This window comes from Cajanus cajan, chromosome 11 (assembly GCF_000230855.2).
Source record: "Cajanus cajan strain Asha chromosome 11, NIPB_CcT2T_4, whole genome shotgun sequence".
Classification (NCBI taxonomy): domain Eukaryota; kingdom Viridiplantae; phylum Streptophyta; class Magnoliopsida; order Fabales; family Fabaceae; genus Cajanus; species Cajanus cajan.
The window spans coordinates 6,386,487-6,408,255 of record NC_138527.1 but is presented as its reverse complement, the minus strand read 5'-3'; the positions used below and the strand labels follow the sequence as shown (position 1 = coordinate 6,408,255).

Sequence of the window (21,769 nt, the reverse complement as noted above, 5' to 3'; positions counted from 1 at the left end):
TTTTAAAAATATAAAAAAATACTATGTAGGATTGTAATATTGCAATGCATTTTTTGGCCACTTAACATTCGAACTGACCTTTTCTCCCAACATAAAAGTTGTAGAACTCTCTCTTATCTTTCTAAGGACACCGAGAACGTCTAAATCCAATCTTGGGAGCTCTAGATATGGTCTGCACAAGAAACAATATCAAAGTAGAAAAAATTACAAAAATTAACTAAAATTTACAAGACCAAAATGACTTACTAAAACAAATCAAAGCTAATATATCATAATATGATACTAATAAAAATCAAATAAACAAAAAATAATGCATAAAAAGATATACAAAAATTGGTCTATCAGAGACCAAGCGCAAAATCCATACTAATGTTAACCCAAAGGGAGCTAGTTGTGGAAAGAGGTGTGTAGAGTCCATGAGATATCACTTTAGATTTTGCTTGAAGACAAACTATATATATTGAGTAATGCTTTTGGACATAAATAATAAAAAAAGTGAACACTTTAAAATCTCATGCTTATCGATTAGGGTTTCTATTATTCAATGTAAGGTGGAGTAGTTTTATACAGATTGTGGTTGTAATTATGTTTCTTTGAAATCATACCTTGTAACCTTGCAAATATAATAGAATAAGTTGTTTTGTATTTTAAAAAATAAACAATCATTTTATCTAAAATCCATTATTAAATTAAAATTTTGAAATGTATAAGGTTAAAAAAAAATGAGTTTTGGTTCATGCGACTTGAACTAAACTCAAACGAAAAAAATAGGTTCATGTCAATCTCGAATCAAGCTGCAAGTTGAGCCAAATGTTATCAAGTAGTTGAGATGAACTGAGCTTGAGCCAACTCGATTCATTTATAGCCCTAATTGTTGGATAAGCAAATTCAACTCCTTCTCATCAGGTCAATTCCTTTATAAATAAAGTGATAACTTTGATCATGATTTTTTTGCACATAATTTCCAGCTCAAAACATTATTCTTATAAGAAAATTATTTTATGTTATATTACATTTACATTTCTCTTATTAATTTCTATCTAAATTTTAATTTTTTTTAAAATATTTATTGAGTTTGTCATTGTATACGTGTTTTTGTGTGTATATATATATATAATCATTAATTTGATTTAATTTAAATATTTAAAACTTTAATGATTTAATTATTTTTTAAAAATATTGTAGTATCATTCCATTGTAATATTTTAATTAAATTTATATTTCAATTGAGTGATGTTCTTGTTATTAATGGCTAAGGTGTTAATCGCATAATGGGTTTAATGAAATCATGTCCAAGGATCAAGTCCAAAAAGAATAAAGAGAAGTAGGCTAGGCATGAAGGAAGAATCCAAACTCATGTTGAGCTTTGGGTTATTTTTTATAGTCCATTTCTTATTTGAAAATATTTTCTTTTAATTTTTGACCTTGTATTTTTTTGTTATTTAGATTAGAAATTTCTTCGTTGTGATTTATCCCCTTAGGGGTGTATTTAGTATTTTAGGAGGGGGTGCAACTTGTATTTTAAAAATGTGTTTATTAGGCTTGTTTGGGCCAAGAAAGTGCAAAATTTTTCTCCATGAAGTGGACGTCCACTTCCATCAATCTACAATCACTCACTAGCTTCACACAACACCTACCTAGTCACATGTAACACCATGGAAATAGCAAGCTATTTGATAGATATACTTTATATTATATATATGTATGTATGTAAGTATGTATATGTTGTATATATGGATTTGGATTGGATTATGGAGGTGTGAATTTGAAATGTACTTATCTTTGTGCATGTTGTATAATTATGTGGTTTTGATTAGTTGTTTGGACATAGTAGTGATTTTGTAGTATGAGATGAGAGGTTTATATAGGCATGTGTATCATGAATGTGGTGAATGATGCATTGTACACCACTATACTGAATTGGTACTAAGAGGGAAGAAGACTGATCACCTTCCTTCTCATCTTAGTTAAGTGAAGTATTATGGCATGCAACTCATTATTCCAAGCATATGTATCTGAAAGTGATGTTTGTTTGTGAGCTGATACATGTTGCATTTCATATGGTGGTGAGTTGTGAGTATTGTATGGAAAGGAATAGGATGGGTAGGAAATTGAAGGATAAGAACATAAGATAAATCTGGTCTTTCTGAGTGAATTTGAGGTTGTTTTAGAGCTTAGGGAGTTGAAATACTTCAAGGAATAGAATATTTGAGGTGAATAAGGTTGAAATTTGGAAATTTTGGAAAATGACTATATATAGGGACTTAGGACCGGAGGGTCTCGTTTGTCAAACAGAGACAATTTTTAGAGAGAGGAAGTAGAGAGAGAGGCTCTGATCCGAAAGGAAGTTGAGGACATATTTAGGAAGTTTATCAAGCTAGGATCAATCTTCACAACTGGAATTTTAAGAGATTTGGCCTCTAAAGCCTTGAAAAGGGGGATTAAAGTTTGAGTTGGGATTTGAGGGTTTTGTCCAAATATTATGTTGAGTGTCTTTTATGTATGATTTGCACTCAACTTTTGGTACTCTTTTTGGTATTTGTAGATATTTATATATGTTATTTTGCCCTTAAATTGGAAGAATCAAAGTATACTAAAAGGGTAGAAGAGTAGTAGCAAAATCCTAATGTTTTCCCTCCATTTTTTGTAGGAAAATTGAGAAGACAGATTTCCACAGCCATAGCTGTGGTTCTGGAGCTATAGCTGTGGAAATCTGGGGAGAAATTTTGAAGGCCAGAAACTTGCAGCTATAGCTGTGGTTCTGCAGCTATAGTTGTGGAAATCTGGAATGCTCATTTTTGGTTCCAGAGACTTGAAGCTAAAGCTGCAGGTCCAAAGCTTGAGCGTTGAGGCTTGGGAGATCAAGGAAAGCCACAGAGACTCACAGCCATAGCTGTGGTTTCACAGCTACAGCTCAGGGAGTTTCTTAATCATGAAGGAGTTTTCACAGCCATGGATGTGGAGCTACAGCTGCAGCGCCAGGAGTTGCTTCATCTTGAAGGACTCTCCACAACCATAGCTGTGGTTCTACAGCGACAGCGGTGGAGTTAAAAAAATCACTTTGTGCCCTGTTTTAGAGCTCATATAAAAGGGGGAAAAGGCACAAAACAGAACATCACGTACCAGAGGGAGAAAAACAGAGAGAAGAGCACGTGAAGAGGAAAGAACGAAGGGAGAACAAAGATTTGGAAGCTAAATCCTTTGGGAACGAAGATCAACTCCATTTCTTCATCCTTTACTTTGTAATTTCTTCTTTTCACTCTTTGATCCTGTAATGGCCATGTGTGGCTAAACTCCTTAAGGATTGGTTGGATGTAACTACTAACTCTTCTTCTTCTCTTAATGCTTATATCGGCTTGATCACCCGTTGTATGATTTTTGGTTTTTGAACCCAGTTGGAAAACGTCTTCAAAAACCCGAACTGAATCTCGTACCTAATCATTTCTTGTTCTAGGAATATACTTGATTTGGTTAGTCACATTGTTCAAGTCATTGTTCTTAATGCGAAGTGTTAAACTCAAAACATAGAGGAATCATGTTTTGAGCTTAATGACTTTAGGATTCAACCTTGAGGAATCTTGTTGGATTACTTAATGAACGTGGAAATAATGGAATTAGAATCGCATGTATTTTAAGAAGATCTATGAGTTAGCAAGTGCTTCTGAACCAATCCTTGTTTCTTAACTATTGTCTTTACTACTCTTAGTTTATTGTGTAGTTCTACCCTATCTTCACTCAGTTGCAATCATAACAACATTTTCATTTAAATCATTAGAGCAAGAATTACTAAACACTCAAATCTCTGAGGACGATATTTGAATACTACTTCGAAACTTGGTTCACTTGCCAAATGGTGTGTTTGCGAAAACCTCATCATATTACATTTATGAAATTTCTAAGGTAAGAGTAGAACTTATAAGACTTAATCTAGTATGTATGGATTTGAAATATCACATTGATTCCATGATTTATGCCTGATTAAAGATGGATTGAGGGGAAAGGGTTTTGGTTGGGGTTTCTCCATGATTTCCCCGAATTAGTGGTTAAGACTTGATTTCATTGCTTAATATATTGTTTTTGGATAGTGTTTATGCTTTGTAATGGTTCAAACTTGTGTATTTTGGACTGGGTTCATGTTAGGAAGGAATTTTTGAGGTTTTCGAGGATTTCTGGTTGTAAATGCATCAGGCACAGTTCTTCGCATTGGGCGTGAATTCGTCAAGGACCACCATTGCCAAATCATGCCGGGCACGAGGCTAGTTGCTCCAGGCGTAATTTGAAATGGGAATCCCTGGGTGAATCACGCCGAGCGTGGGGAGAACCATGTCGGGCGCACTATCAGACGTGGTCCTTGTGTTTTGGTTGTTGATATTACACCACACGTGATCTGAGTACGCCGGGCGTGGAGACTCATTGGGAGTCTCTGTCTGGAATTGCGCCAAGCGTAGGATAATTGCGCTGGGCGTTGAGACCTCTGTAGGTCTCTGTTTGAGTTTTGAGCCGGGCGGGATATTAGTGCACCGGGCGTGAGTATGTTGGTCTTTAAGTCTTCATGAAAGTTGTAGCCTTGGATGTTAACTTTCCAATGGCGTTGGAATCACCCAAAAGGGAGGTCTAGAACTCCAGATATGACTGTTTTAGTGAATAGGGGTCAAGTTGTCAGCATTTGTTATAGCTGTTGCGATTTTTAGAATTTTTAACAAAGTAGATGATGGAATTAGGACTTGATGTCTTCATAAGAGTTGTAGGAAATCTTCTTATATTTCATATGAGATAAGTAGGAGAATTATAGGAGTAGTATAACTCTTAATATGATGTTTTATGTGAAGATTGCCATTTCACAAAGGGTGATTTGGTTAAGTTGAGAGTTGTTTTGGGTGTTTAATTTTTTATGTTGTTATATTGAGTAATTTGGCATGGTTATGGAATTTTTTTTATGTAATTATGGAATATGCTATCTGTGTTTAGTTTGAAAAGCTAATAGGACTTAGAGGAGTAAGGTTATGGTATGGATTGGGAGATCTCTTGGTGAGATCAGGATATAATCTTTGGGAAAATATGGAATTTGGGAGTCCCATGGTGAGGATTCCAATATGGAACTTTTCCAAAGATTATATAATAAACCACTTCAGATGTTAGGTGGATTCTAAAGTACTCTTCTAAGTATTCTATTTGCTATCGGTATGAGGGCAAGGCCGAGTCATACTGATGGATGAAGTGGTCGCGATCACCAGGGTTACGTGATGACGTAACCCAACTGTATATTTTCCATGAGAGGTTAGGTGTGTGACATGGGCAGGTGACATGTTCACGAATTCAACACTTGGTTTGGATGTGTTGAAGTCAACATTTGATTTGGATGTGTTGGGTACTTCATGGGATTATATAGTGGTGTGACTTTGGTTTGGATGTGGAATATGTATGCATTTGGTATAGATTGTATACATTGGTTATGGATTCTTATTATCATAGAATATGTATGCATTAGAGATCTCCGGTTCTATGTTGGTGAACGTTTTGATTCTCTTGACACTCGCATGACTCGTCTTGAGGAGGAAGTAAAATCTCTTAGACGCCCTTCTGAGTAGCTAGTTGCCTGTGTTTCTGATAGTTGTCCTCTTAGTCTACCTTCTGTTTTGAGCTATTTTTAGTCCATTTCTGAACTTTTGATTAGTATGTTCTAGGGTAATTCTGGTTGCTTGACTCTGACTATTTTGTATAGGGACATATTTGACTTTTGGTTCTGAATGGTGTTTGTTTATCTCATTCTATATTTTTTATATATTGTCTCATTCCTTTTGATGTTGCCAAAGGGGGAGAGGAAAAGAAAGAAGAAAAAGGGATAATTTATTTATGATCAAATTTTTTTATAAAATAAAATTAACATCAAACAATGATTTATTAAGGGGGAGACTAAGGGGGAGTGATCGATATACACTGTTTTTTTTTTTATTTCTTTCTATTTACAGTATGTTGTCATCATCAAAAAGGGGGAGAATGTGGAAGAACGTATGTAAAGGATTTTGATGATGCCAAAGAAGTTAAAGAAAACAAGAGGTCAAGTTAAAGCAAGGTGATCAAGAAACAAAAGTCTCAAAAATTTTTTTAGATAAGTCTTGTCAACCTAGCTTAATATGTAAAAAGAAATCTTTAGAAATATTGCATAAAGTTCTTGGCCATTTAAAATAAAGAATTTCAAAGAAAACCCAAATATAATTTTTTAAATAAGTTTTTGAAAATAGAAGTTTTTCAAATCCTCAGTTTTAACAATCTGGTAATCGATTACCAGTACATGTAATCGATTACCAGAGAATGGATACTCATATGTTCAAATTTGAAACGTACTCTGGTAATCGATTACCCATTCCCTGTAATCGATTACCAGAAGATATAAACTTCAAATTTTGAATTTAAATTTTGCAACGTTCCAATCTTTTGAAACTAAACCGTTGTAATTGATTACCAAGTCTTGTAATCGATTACCAGAGGCAATTTTCTGAAATATTTTAGAAAGTCATAACTCTTCATGAAAAGTCATGACCTATGAAACAATCATCTATAAATACCAATAATTTTTCAGAAAAAGGTTACGAACTCAATTGTGAAAAATTATCTTTACAATCACTTGGCCAAAAATCATTTGCAAATATTATCTAAAGAGTTCTACTAGATCAACAAAGTGTAAAATCCGCTCTTCAAAGAGAGTTGTTCTACTTCATTCATCTTTTCTATTGATCTGTAAAGGGGAAATTGTTGTTCTCCTTGGTGGTCTATGATTCTCAACACGAGGAAAGAGAATTCCTAGGTGTTGGAGAATTTGAGTCTTGTAAAGGTTACAAGCATAGTGAAAAATCTCAAGTGGGTGACTTGAGGACTGGATGTAGGCAAGGTTGGCCGAACCAGTATAAAATCAAGTTTGCAATTCTCTATCCCTATACTTTTAATTTTGTTGTGAAGTTTTTTGCATCATTACGTACAAATTGTTTATGATATTGATTTTATAAGAAAGAAGTTAGAAAAACTAATAAAGAGAAGAAAAATTATATAACTTAATTCACCCTCCTCTTAAGTTACACGAGGCTACATGACTAACAATATTGGTTGTTGATGTGACGGCCTAAGGCGGGTCGTTACATCACACATTTCACACACTAGTCACCTTTTGCATGTTTGCTTCTACACACCCTTTCTTACTATCACACCCCCTATCACATCATCCATGCCATGTATAACTTTCATTGGATGTTCTAGATCTAGTGAGAATAGTTCTTGTTAAGTCAAAAGACGATCTAAATCCCTCAAGATTGGGAATTTTTGTGACACTCATTTACCCCCAAAAGAGATATCAATTAAAAATATACCTAGTTCGTAAAATCTAAAATCATCCTCATTAAAGTTATAAAGAAAGTAACCGAATCATTTGAAGATTAAATAAAAATTAAAACTTAAATGTACTTGAACTAAAACCAAAACATTTAACATTTCCTAACTACTCCAAATCCTCGATGTTACATTAACATCAGAGTTTTCCGCACGCACCTAGATTTCTCCCTGCTCCTCCTAAGACTGAGGATCCTCATCCCCAAAACATACAAAACATACCAACAAACAAATAGGGAGTGAGAACAATCTTGCTCTATAGGAAATGGGTCGCAACCCTTGGCATCCCATCCCTTCACGACAAACAAATATAATAACAACTTTTAATACTTGTACTTCTATTATAAACATCATCAATGCCATTCACAAAACACATACACATAAATACAATGCAATGTGCACCTACGTCTAAATGCATGGGATACCCGACCAGCATCATCGAGAATATACAATTGGTACCTAAGTCCCAAGTTAATCTTAGGCTACCAACATAGAAGTGTTCCCACTAAAACACCAATAGGTTCCCACTAGAATCACAGAAATAGGTTCACACCAAAATCACAAAATTATGCAAATATGATGCATGTCACAACCATATAATTGCTTTTATATCAATACATCATGAGCATCTTATAATTCATCATTCATCAACATCTATATTTTTCCACTTCAAATGTCATCCACCAAGAAAAAAATCATCATACATCAGGCATAAATGCATATATACATATTCATCACTACATAATTAATCATTAACATCATCATACCATCATTTAAAATATCATAAAAGTCTCCTAACAATCTATGTCAGGCTTGGGAACCCACGCCCGACTTTAAGTCGAGACAAAGAGCATTCTAGTCAACTCACACCTAACTTAATAAATCCACCCCCGGCTTAATTCAAGCTCAACATAAAGAAAACAAGTCCGGCTTAATTCAAGCTCGACTTAAAAAGAAGCAAGTCTAACTTTAAGTTGAGATAGAGAGCACATATCCATCTTGCACCTAGCTTAATAAAGTTGCGCCCGACTATAAGTCAAGACAGAGAGCACTCTGGGCACTTCACGCCCGGCGTGGGCATTTCCAAACCTGGTGCCAGTACGTCTGGGTAGTGCCTTCATACGCATCAAGGCACGCCTGACTTTGGGTACTTGAGCCTCGCGTCGCGTGCGATCTAACATCCAAACACATCAACATCATAACAAAATCTTGAAGCAAACATTACCTAAATCAATCATACAAGTTATAATCACTCAAAACACGTTTTTCATCCAAAAAATTCACAAATTTTAGCGTCTACAACTTTTACCCCTAAAATTCATCAAATTCTTCTCCTTTAGGGTTCTAATCCCTTTCTACAGAACATTTAATTAATTACTCTAAAACATCTAATCATAAGATATAATACATATGTGGAATCTACTTGACAAATTACATCAAACGCACACAACATTTCATCAAATAAAAAATTTATGGGATTATGGTCAATCCCTCTACCCTTCATGCATACACCCAATCCCCAGAAATGAGTGTTCTCACTCCCCTCTTACATAAAGTGATGCAAAGTATTAGATCTATGCCTTTGGCTCCTCTCCGATGATTCTTTCTCGTTGTTCTCCAAATGCGTCTTCTTTAGAGCACACGACGTCAAAGAAGGTGAAAAATAAAAAATGAATAATAATCTTCCCCTTTCTCCCTTTTCTTCTAATATATCACTTTTGTTTCTCTAAACTTCCCCTCTTATCTTAATTAGTTTAATACTCCCCTAACTGATTAAATCTATTAAAATGTATAAAATAAAAACTATTAATCATAAAATAAAATAAAATCATTATCATCTCCCTAATTAATTAGTATTATTATAAGAAAAATCTCAAGGTGTTGCAATTTTAATGTTAACAAATGAAATATTTTACAAGAGAAAATATCTTAAAAAATGTTTATTAGATAAAGTGTAAGACATATATCATTTGTAAGATGATGTGAACCATATGAAGCATACAATTTGTCTCATATACATTAAATATTCATCATTTATTGCAACTAACAACAAAATTCATTTGAAAGTTTTATTCCTTAAAAGATCGAACTAGAAAGTCATCTTGGAAATCACAAATCTGTTAAAGAGAATAAGATCACATTTTCTGTCAAAACCAAAGATGAAGATCCATCCCTGAAATCATGGAGAAAAGCAGATAAAGGCATTGTTTTTGTTGCTTTGCGTTGACATTGCTTCTACAAGCTTTGGTTGGTATGAAAAAATGATAAGTAGCTTTCTTGATCAAATAAAAGGTACTATTTAGTGAAATGAATTTAATATTTGTATTAAATGAGTCAGTGGTTACCTCTATCACAAGGAAATACATTGAAGACAAATGAAACAAACTTATGAACTAGACTCAAAGTGTTGCAACGGTCATATTCTCTAAAGCTACTATAAAAAAGTTTTGAAGTTAAAAAAGATTTAGAGATAAAAGACAAATACACGAAGATATACATTGTAAATTATACTTGTCTATAAACTTCATTATTTCTTGTAAAAATCATATTGCACTATTTGGTTGTATAACGTCTTAGTGAGACGTAACAACATCTTTGTAACCTTTATAACCATTATTATAAGGTTGAGCCTAGAGAGACTTATCTATAAAATAACATTTGGTTGAGTTTGGAGAGGCTTATCTAAAAAAGAATACTTGGTTGTTAAGCTTGGAGAAGCTTGTTGTGAAAAGAATACTTGGGTAGTTGCTTAAAGAGGCAAGTCAAAGAATACTTAGGACTAAGCTAAAAGTGACTTGTTTAAAGAATACTAGTATCTTTGTTTAAAGATAGTGGAACTCAATCTAGTAGGATTGAGAATTGGACGTCGTTTCAGTGGTTGAGACAAATCATTATAAATTTTTTTAGTGTTTTGTCTGACTTCTCTTCGCACTCCACCTAACTAACATTATTACTTCACCACGAAAAAGTGCAAGTTTTTGATACACATTATTGACCTCTTTCTAGTGTTTATCTTTTCTCTACATGCCTATTATTTGAAATTCAAAGTTGATTTTCAAATTTTTGAAACCATAGTTAGTTGGATTGAATACAAGCTAACTTAAGTTTGGTTAGATTAACTTGTACCACAAGCTAATTGTTTTGACTATAAGTTCGCTGACATTATTAGGGTTATCGTGTCCAAGGTATTGTCCACTTTGGCATTCGCTGAGTTGTCACAATTTTGACCTTGAAAAGGCATCTCAGTGGGTTAAGGTAGAAGGATATTTGTAAATTATCCTTAGCCTTGATACCTATGCGATGTGAGACTTTTAGGAAATATTGAAACAAACCCCCCGATCGAGGCTGAGGGGTATGAGTGGACTAGACCTTCCTTTTAGACCTTCCTTGTTGAACTATTAGTGTTTTGTCCTTGAAAATGGGTTTTGGTAGGTTAAGGATGGAATACATTTATAAACTACCCTTAGCCTCAATTTCTAAGAGATGTGGGAGTTTTACGCATACAAGAACAATAATGTTTCGATCGTAAATGCGCTAACATTGTTAAAGTCATCATGTATGAGGTATTGTCCGCTTTTGGCACTTGTTGGGCCATCATGACTTTGCCCTTAAAAAGGTGCCTTTATGGGTTAAGGGAGGAGGGTGTTTACTAACTACCCTTAGTCTCAATTTCTAAGTGATGTAAGACTTTTAAACATACTAGAACAAACTCCCAAGTAGGCATGGCAACGGGGCGGGGCGGGGGCGGGTTTTACGTTCCCCGCCCCCGCCCCCGATACCTGCCAGGGATAAAATCTGGGTCCCCATTCCCGCCCCTGGCGGGGTTCGGGTTTCCCCGCCCCGCCCCCGCTCCTATTTTTTTTCTTCTTTTTTTCTTTTAAATAAATATGAACAATTTTAAAAAAAATAAAAGAAAACTAAAATAATATAATTTTTTACATATAAATATTTATAATTTTGGTTTATATATATATAAAAATAATTTTTTAATTATATTATTAAGCGGGGCGGGGACGGGGGCGGGTGTAGGGCGGGGGCGGGGTGGGTATTAACATCCCCGCCCCCGCCCCTGCCCCGATTTTATCAATCGGGGAAAACCCGAACCCGAACCCGAACCTGATAAACACGGGTTTTCCCCCATCCAAATCGGGGCGGGTACCCACAGGGGCGGGTTAGATTGCCATGCCTACTCCCAAGTCGAGGCTAAGGGCCAAAAATGGGTTGAGTGCTCCTTTTAGCACCAATGTTCTGATTGTAAGTTTTATGACATCATTAGGGTCACCATATCTGAGATATTGTCCACTTTGATACTTGTTGAATCATTACGATTTTGTCCTTAAAAAAGTGTCTTGATGGGTTAAAGGAGGATGGTGTATATAAACTATCCTTTGCTTCGATTCCTAAACAATGTGAGACTTTTAGGCATATAAGAACTCTGACAAACTCTATATATAAGCATCTCCATGTGTCTGTAAGTCACTTTTGAGTTGATGAATAAGAAATTAAGTTTTCTTTTCTCCAAAAGTCTTAGAGTTCTCTCATGAGAGTGTGACTCCTTAAGTTCTTTCATTGATAAAACTCCTCCTTGTGGTAAGAGAACCTCACTTCTTGACTTATCTTTTACTTGAAGGAGATGCCACCTCAACACTTCTTCCTTCTCCATTTGAAATTTGTTTTGATGTTTTTGAAGTCATGAAAGAAGATCAATGGAGAAGAAACACTTAATGTCTAACGGTAAAAGCCCACCTAGAAGATTACTATTGTTATTAATAAATATAATTTATTTTACAAATAAATCATTTAATAAAAAAATTAAATAATGATTATCATAATTTAAATATAGTTTTAACGAGTTGTACTATATAAAAATTAATCTAATTTATATGATAACTATTATTGTATATAAGAAAAATTTAGATATTATATCACACAACTTATCAAAATATACCATGCATTGCATGGGTAACCAAATATAGTTAATATATAGATTAAGTGAGTGTAATTATTTAACACCTCAATGACTACTAAACCAACTTGCTAAATTGTCATATAATTCACTCAAATAATTTATATAATATATTTTTAATTTAAATTATGTATTAATTTATGTGATTAGTCTATAATTTAATTTTTCTATCACTATTGTATTAACTATAATTTTTTAGAGATTTTTTAAAGCATGGTATAAATTTTATTAAAATTTATAGATATAAATATATATGATGTAAGTATTTTTTTTTAAAAAAATTAATATAAATCAAGTGTAATTTAATAAAGGACTCACCATTTTGATCTTTGACTTATTAACATAAAATCTTAACTGATCAGAAGATCGACATGACTTTAAAATCATTTTCAGACTAAATTAAAAATTTAGTCTCCATTGTTTTCTTAATCACACTATTTTTAAATGATTCAATTTAGTATTTCAATTTTTTAAAAATGTTTAATGTTATTCTTTTATCTAAATTGACACTAATGAAATTAATGAAATCAAACCGAAAAAAACATTAAATATCTTTTAAAAATTAAGAGACGAAATTGAATCATTTAGAAATAGTGGGACCAAATTAAAGATTCCATAAATAAAGGAACTAAATTAAACAAAATTATACAACATTTTTGTATTTAGATAAATTTAAATTATTTTTACTTATTTAATAATTTCTTTTATTAGTTAATTCTTCATTTTTTAGTTTCAAATACTTAATTTATTTTTATTCTTAATCTCGTTAAAATAAGTTTATCTAGACAAAAAATATTAGATAAATTTTTATTGAATTTTATAAAATATTTAATTTAATTTTTTAATTTTTAAAAGAGATTTAATATTTCATCTAATTTTATTAATATTATGAGTGTGAATTTAGATCATATAAAAATTTTAAATATTTTTAAAATTAAAAAATCAAATTAAATTTTTTTTAAAAATAATAAAATTAAATTAAATTCTAAAAATAAATAGTTGGGCCAAAATATTTTTACTAACCAATCCCACTCCTTTGTTCCTTCCCAGTCCCACGTTAGTCTCCACATAAACCCTAAAAAACACACACAAACCTCATCCTTACCCTTCAACTCTCGTTTACTCCAAGCGCCGCACTTCATTTCTCTCTCTCTCTCTCTCTCTCTAAACACAAAATGGCAGAGCGCGGAGGCGGTGATCGCGGCGGCTTCGGTCGCGGCTTCGGCGGGCGCGGACGTGGCGGTGACCGCGGGCGCGGGAGGCGGCGCGGGCCGAGGCGCGAGGAGGAGGAGAAGTGGGTCCCAGTGACGAAACTAGGCCGTCTGGTGAAAGAGGGGAAAATCCGAAGCCTTGAACAGATCTACCTCCACTCGCTCCCCATCAAGGAGCACCAGATCATTGACACCCTCGTGGGCCCCACCCTCAAGGACGAGGTCATGAAGATCACGCCCGTCCAGAAGCAGACCCGCGCCGGCCAGCGCACCCGCTTCAAGGCCTTCGTCGTCGTCGGCGACGGTAACGGCCACGTCGGTCTCGGCGTCAAGTGCAGCAAGGAGGTCGCCACCGCCATCCGCGGCGCCATTATTCTGGCCAAGCTTTCCGTTATCCCCGTCAGGAGGGGTTACTGGGGGAACAAGATCGGCAAGCCCCACACCGTTCCCTGCAAGGTTACGGGCAAGTGCGGCTCCGTTACCGTTAGGATGGTTCCCGCTCCTCGGGGTTCGGGAATCGTGGCCGCTAGGGTTCCCAAGAAGGTGCTTCAGTTCGCTGGGATCGAAGATGTCTTTACTTCCTCCAGAGGATCCACCAAGACCCTCGGCAACTTCGTTAAGGTTTCTGCTTTTCATCTCAATTTTGTTTTAAATTTTAATTGTTTGGGTTTTATGAGTTCATGCTATGCAATGTGATTATTGAAATTGTGAAAATAAAAATCATTTTGTCAGAGTTGCAATTGCGGAGTCCAATTTCAAACCCTTATGTGGTTTACAATTTTATTTTTTATGTGACTTGTTATTGTAAAATGTACATTTGTTGTATACTAGTGTGTGTCTGGTGGAAGTGTGTGTGATGGTCTTTTTTTTTGGTTCACAAGTGTGTTTTGGATTAACATGGTTTAATGGAATAATTCGTTTGTTGTTTGAATTTTTTGGATTATCCATTATTGATATTGGTATGAATGTTTTGAAATAAATGCACAATGTTCTTTTGTACTCACTTCAATCTTGAGAGGATGTCTTATTGATATAATTGGGCCACCTGGAAGTATGTATAATTCTACCTTTTGCCTATGTTTGTGACTTTGAAGGCACTATGTAAGGTGGGTAATTTGGAATAAGTATTATTGTTCTCTTACGTTTTAAGTAATAAAATTGTTTGAGTAATCTTTGGAATATTGGATATCGATTACTTATAACTTAATGTATAATAGTGAAGTTTAGTACCAATTCCAATATTTGGAAGATCACTTGGCATAATTTCTAATACCTTTTTGAACAGTCACTCAATGTAAGTGTTAGCCTACGCCTATGTTTTTTTTTTTCTTTTTGCAATTGTAGGCATTCAGAATGCATCATGGTTCACTTGTGTATCTATGTGCAAGAATTGCTTGAATGTTGTTTTAGTATCCAACCATAATGATGCTTTGTATTTTTTGACAGGCTACTTTTGACTGCTTGATGAAAACATACGGTTTCCTGACACCAGAGTTCTGGAAGGAAACTCGCTTTTCCAAATCTCCGTTCCAAGAGTACACTGATCTCTTGGCAAAACCAACAGGAAAGACTCTAATCTTGGAGGAGGAAAGGGTGGATGCTTGATTTGCCAGTTTTGTTTTTATGGATGTTTTAGGAACTGTGACTGTTACTTACATATTTTGTTGCTTCCGTGCTTTACTATTTTTTGTTGAGGAACGGTATATCTGTGTTTGCATTTCGATTGTTTTAAGTTTTAATTGACTCCAGTTTTAAATGTCATAGTTTTCTACCTGTTTTATTTAGTTGCTGTGCTAAAAGATAGAATTCATTCATAGAGGGGCAAGTGTTCTTCTGCTGTGCCCCTTCAAGCTTGTCATAGAAAATATAAGCTAGATACAAATTAAATGATGTTAGATAAAACTGTCTTCTTTCGTTAAATAAAATGAGAAACGCCATTAAAACAATATATGCTTAAGCGAATAGTGACATTCTCGCCTTAATTATCGAAATTAAAACAACTCGTGATTAATTTTTTAGCCAGTGTTTTCTGGCCGATATTGAATGAGTTTTATCATTAAAAGTTTTCTCGTTTAATGATTAGTTGTTGTCTGCCTTGACATAATTTTGTGAGTTTGTGAAGAATATGCTCGTAATAAATTAAAATATGAAGGAATGATTTTTCGATTTGAGAAGCATGCTTAATACCTATTATTGTTTAGTATAAATATGTTTTTAATACTTGAAAGTAAGTTTGATTTTGGTCTCAAAACTAAGTAAGTTTTAGTGTCTTAGATTTAAAAATAAAATATGGTTTTGTCTTTTTATTCAATTATTGTTGTTAGTTTGTCAAGAAATTAGAAAATGCTGTTACTGGTGGCGGGACTAAAGTTTAAAATTGGATTTCTTAAGATATCAAGATTGAAAAGATCAATTAAATGTGAGTGACAAGTTAATTTACCTTAAATTTGAGATTTGAAAGATGAAAAACATATTCAAGTTTTATGAATGTTATTAAGATCTTGTGTCTATACATATCAATATTTTAAAAATTGGTTTAGAAAAGTCAGATTGACTTGATTGAATAGGAACTTAATCGATCTTAGCCTTAAATTTAATTATTTATGTATTTGACTCGTTTTAAATTAACTTATATTATTTTTATAGTATATTATTAATTTTAAATTATATATTTAATAATAAATACATATGCACATATTACATGTATTATTTTGTTATATCAAAATTACAAGTATATTATAAATATGTAAAGCTAATTTTTATTTTTAATTTGTATTAATTTATATGCTTCAACATGTAACCTTTTCATTTTATTTCGCCATACATAATTAAAATGAAGATAATTTTAAATAAGATAAGAATTGAAATTTAAGATACTATATGAATTTATTGATATAAGTATATGTTGGAAAGATAACAAAATAATAACAATTAAGCTGAAGTAAAACTAAATTTCCTTTCTCCATGTATAAATAAAAATAGGCTTTGGAAGTACCAACATAATTTCAACGGATGCACAAAATAAAAAAATAAAAATCAACAGGCACAGGAATAACTCCTCACAAATATAGTGGATAACAATACAATAAAACTCTCAAATGGGTATCTAACCAAACAATAGAGAGAATCAAAATAAATAGAAATTAGTATCAAACACTTCTTCTCCAAAGTTGATTGCTCCACTTTTTCTCACATAATTTTTCTTCTCTCTGTTTTACACAGATGCACAATGTACGCAGACACACAACTCTCTGATGTCAAGAGTCATTACATCTGATACTAATACAATTAGCATATTGAGCTTTTTTATTTATTTTTAAATCAATATGAGCCAAATAAATTGGTGACCCACTTGATAGAATAAAATATATAATATTCAAAACTTGTTATACTTAATTTTCAAATAAATATGTAATGTAGTAAACACACAAAAAGTATAGAGCGCTAATTCAAAATAAATGAGAAAGGCATAAAGAAACTTTCTACTTAATAACATGCATTAGAACTCAAAAAATTCCTTTAATAATATGCACATACACATAAGTCCACAAAGAAACATAATCCTTTTACAATCATTTAATAATATGCACAGTACACAACAATTATATCTCAAATGAGGTAACCACTACACCAAGTGCTTTATCTGGGATGTGAGATACAATTAAAATATAAAATATTATGCGTGTCAATAGCAAACAAAAATAAAATGCGAAAACACAATGTGTTTCACTCGTCTTCCACCTTGAGACGAGTCTGTTGGACATGTTTATGACTTGCGGACCTAGAATGAAAACTCGACTATTTTGGCATGTTTTGAACATCGAAAAATACCATTTTAATTATAGAAACCTTAGAAAAACCATCCTCTTCTTCCTCTCCAATTTTAAAACAATTATGGGGTTAAAGCGAGGTATCAAAAATACCCAGAACAAACACAAGGCAGAGGATTATTTCTCTAATACCAAATGAAAAATAAGGTTCTAATGATCTAAACATGGTAAACAATTGAAACAAACACGTTCATATCATTTTAAAAATTGCGGAAGCTAAAGAACCAACCTCCAGCCATTGTTGTTGTTTGCTTGTTTGCTTCTGGTTTTCGAACCCTTGCTCTTAACACACGATGCTATTGTATGCTGAAAATAAGAGTAGGCTAAGTGACCCAAAACAAAGATATACGTCCAATTTATAGAACTCTAATCCATCATAGAGTCTGTTTCGAACGTTGGAGAAATATATGGGAATCATGATAACATATCTGCAAGTTATTTGATAATGGGTTGAATCAACATCAATAATGGACCACCTTCAAAATATGTTAACTACTTAATAGAGGAGAAAAATCAGGAGTGTATACGTGAAAATCAGAGGCACGTTGCTTCCATTTATCCTACTGTTGCAAAAATTGTTTAAAATAACAGAGTGTATATGCCAACACTTTATATTTGAGGACGAGGGTTTACTACCTTTTAACTTGTTGTCATTGTAGAGTTGTGATGGATCCATCTTGGAAGACTCTCCCTTATAGTAGAAAGGACCAACTCAGATCTTACGTTGGCCTGCTTCATGTTTTTTCCATTTGGATAAAAATGGTAGCACAAGTTCTAAGTTTGTCCATTTTGTAGGTTCATCGTTGTAAAGGTCATAAGAGAAAGGCCCAATCTTTATAACAAGCAACATGGAACTGAGTATGACTGTAGGATGGATATTTTGTATCATGCTAGTGGCAGCAGAGAATCTTTCCATGAACGCCCTTAGGGTCTCGTCCTTTCTTTGTTGAAGTCTCAACAGGGCCAAGGTTTATGTCCTATGTTGTCAACTAGTGACCAAACGTGCTTTAAAGAGACATTTTAATGTAGCAAAGTCGTGTATGGTTATAGGGGCAAGATGGGTATACCATATGAGTGTTGGCCCTTCCAAGGAGGTGGGAAAAACTCTACCCATCATACACCTTTTTGGTGATATATATGCTCTTATCCTTGGGGGAAAGGAACTTCCATGACCTCGTTAATGAAAGGATGGTAACGTTCTTCTTTTGGAGGGTGAGTTGGCCCTACGTGGGAGTGAGTTTGGCCTCTTTGACCTAACTAAGGCTCATGGGTGGGTGTGTTCACACAACGAGTGGATTGAGAGTAGGATGGCTAGTACTCTTCTGAGGTGGATAAGTTCATGTCAATTTGAATGTCATTGTTCTCTTTCTTTAATATGAGGAGTTATCATCTGTGTTGAGCTCGGTCAACCTCATGTTGCATTTTCATTGTTTCATTATGTTGGCGTAGGACCACCAAAGCTTTTGCATGACCTCCATGCCTTATAGAAGTTTCACGACGGTTGTCACAACGAGAAGAAGTACAAGCTCTTATATTGCCATGGATGTTGCAACATTAGTGCTGGTGGCTTGGTTTTGTGTAGATACCATGTGTGGTCATAGGATTGTTTCAGTTTGACCCATGGTGGGCACCAAATATTGTTAGCTCAATCTACAAATGCTTTGGTAACTTGAATGAGGGTCTCCGTTCTTCAATATCCATAGTGAGATTACCTGCAAAAAGATAGACTCAAGTTAGATAGGAGCTCGAAAATAAAGTATATTTCATATGAGTTTAGATTGATAGTTGTGCCCTAAGTGAATAAACCCTATCATTAAGCAAAGTATATTCTATTAAAAATTAGACAGTTATTCAATAGGATAAATTGAACCTGTTGTTGTGGATCCAAGATCCTGCGAGGCAATTTTCATTGACCTTGATCTGACCGAGGCTTTTCCAGCCAAAATAAATTAAAAAAATAAAAATACTTAAAATAAATTTTAAAAAAAATTATTTATCGAAATAAATAGTTTCTATCATGTAGGATATTCTGAAGTGAAAACGCACATGAGAGTGTGCATTTTCCATTTTAGACAAATTTGAACTAAAAATGCACACTCCCTATGCGTTTTCTATTCAAAATTTTTGTAAACTGAAAACGCACACGCTCTTGTGTGCTTTCTGTTCTAAGATTTTTTAAAATTGAAAAAAAATTAAATTAAATAATATTTATTTTTACTATGTTATTATATTTTTTTGACAAAATATGTATATTGTAATATTTATTATTTTATGAAATTATATGTGAAAAAAATATAATATCGATTTGATAATATTACACAAACAAAAAATTGATATAAAATTTTAACGATTTACATTTAGTTGTTCAGCTATACGTGGACAATTTGATTTATTGTTGTCTTCAATACAACAATGTCCACATTGTTGTCTATGTTGTGACTCTCTCCAATCCATTTCGTTGCGTATACGAGTTGATTTTGGTCGTCCTTTTGCATGTAACTTGCGATTAGGAACAATTTGAGGGCCTTGTCTTGGTTGTATCTTGGCATCATTACCAATTGAATACCATTATTCTGAATAGGCTTGAGCTATGTATTGGTTTGAATAAATCGGATTAACATTATTGTAGGAATTGACACGTGCATATGCACAAGCAGTGATGGCATGTGAACGAGGATATTTGTATACTTGGAAAACACCACATTCACGAGTTCGATCATTAAGCATTACTATCCAAGTTTGTCCACCTCGTTGAGTTAGTGGATTGAGAGCTTCTTCAATCTTAAATCTTGTGGCTTCGTAATCAAATCTATGGGCAATATGAGAGGTTCCATCTTCTTAATTCTTTTTGCATTTTCTCCATTAACTTATGACCATATTGTTCTCCTCTTTCACACATTGTCATCGCTTCACCACGTCTTTGATAAAAATACTCTACTAGTCTAGAATACGTGCCCTTAACTAGAGCAATGATAGGAAAATTTTGAGTCCCTTTTAATATCTTATTTACGGCCTCTAACAAGTTTTTTGTCATGTGACCATACCTGTGGTCATGCTCGTCATTTGCAATGCTCCATTTTTCTAGTGAAATGCCATCGATCCATCAACATATTTCTGGGCTTACTTCTTGAAACTTTTAGTCTCGTTTTGAAATAGTGTTTATAAGTAGTGTAACATGTGTACAATGTGATATTAAAGTATATTTGTTAGAAAAAATAGAGTAATATTTGTGTTTAAGTTAAATGTAATTAAATGAAAAATAATAACGTACCTATGTTAATTAACTTTTCTTTTAGCTTGACATTCTTGAAACGGTGATTGAAGTTGCTAGCGGTGTGACAAATGCAATAGACTTGGTATGAATTAGGTGGTTGCCAACCCAAACTTGCATTCACTACGACAGACTTAATACTTTGATGAAGATCTAATATCAAGTAAATGCCCTGTTTTTGGGTTACATATTGACAAATTTTGGCCAAAAATCAAAACCAATCGCTTAATGTCTCTCCTTCAACAATTGCAAATGCCAATGAAAGCACTCAAGAATTGTCATCTTGAGTGGTTGAAATTAGAAGAGTTCCTTGATATTTTCTGTAAAAGAATGTCCCATCAATTTGTATAATGGGTTTAGTAAAATTGAATGCATCACTTGCCAGTTTGAATGTCTAAAACACGTCTAAATTGTCAAAAATTTTGATGTACTACACCATTTAAGACATAACCATTTATCTCAAGAATGTATGTTAATCCTAGACAAACTTCAAGCATTCTATCCATCCATCTTGGCAATAAATCATATGAAGCGTCCTAGTCTCCAAAAACTCTTAATATTGCTTTTTGTTTGACCTTCCATGCCTTCTTGTATGATATCTTGTAATTAAATTGACCACTAAATTTCTTGTATCAACAAAATGGAAGCTGAAGCATCTTCTCTGACCATACCTATAAATGATATGCAATATAGTTAATTATGTTTCTTATAAATAACATCTAAAATATTTGTACAATAATTGATTAAAATAATAAATCTCACCCAAAATACAACCACACAAGAATTCAGAATAAAATTTGTTGTGATCTTAAGATAACATTGCATTAATGCAAATTTGTCGGCCACCCCATTTCGTGATGACCCATTAATTATTCAACCTACTTGACATTATTGCTCTCATCATCAAAGGATAGCCATCATTGCTATTTGGACATTTTAAAGATAATACCTTTAAACCATATCCAATGACACAAAAAGTCTGATGTGCATTTATTGAATAATGTTTTACAGTCATATGCACATCAGCCTTAGTGTGAAATCTCAAGCCAACATAGAGTTCGTCCCCCACATGCCATGAACTAGGGACATCTAAACCAGTAAACCACGTTTC

General features: G+C 33.7%; 1 protein-coding gene across 1 annotated transcript; it reads left to right on the top strand.

The window, feature by feature from the left end:
• The first annotated feature begins 13,398 nt into the window (after nt 1–13,398).
• LOC109790877 (uncharacterized) lies at nt 13,399–15,341 on the top strand. Its single transcript, XM_020350126.3, has 2 exons — nt 13,399–14,178; nt 15,004–15,341. The coding sequence occupies exons 1-2, from the start codon at nt 13,522–13,524 to the stop codon at nt 15,160–15,162; spliced, it is 816 nt and encodes a 271-aa protein (XP_020205715.1). The 5' UTR covers nt 13,399–13,521; the 3' UTR covers nt 15,163–15,341.
• The last annotated feature ends 6,428 nt before the right edge of the window (nt 15,342–21,769 follow it).

Coding starts and splice junctions, on each gene's coding strand:
- LOC109790877 (XM_020350126.3), top strand. CDS start 13,522: ATGGCAGAGCGCGGAGGCGGTGATCGCGGCGGCTTCGGTCGCGGCTTC. Junction 14,179..15,003: donor CCCTCGGCAACTTCGTTAAG/GTTTCTGCTTTT, acceptor ATTTTTTGACAG/GCTACTTTTGACTGCTTGAT.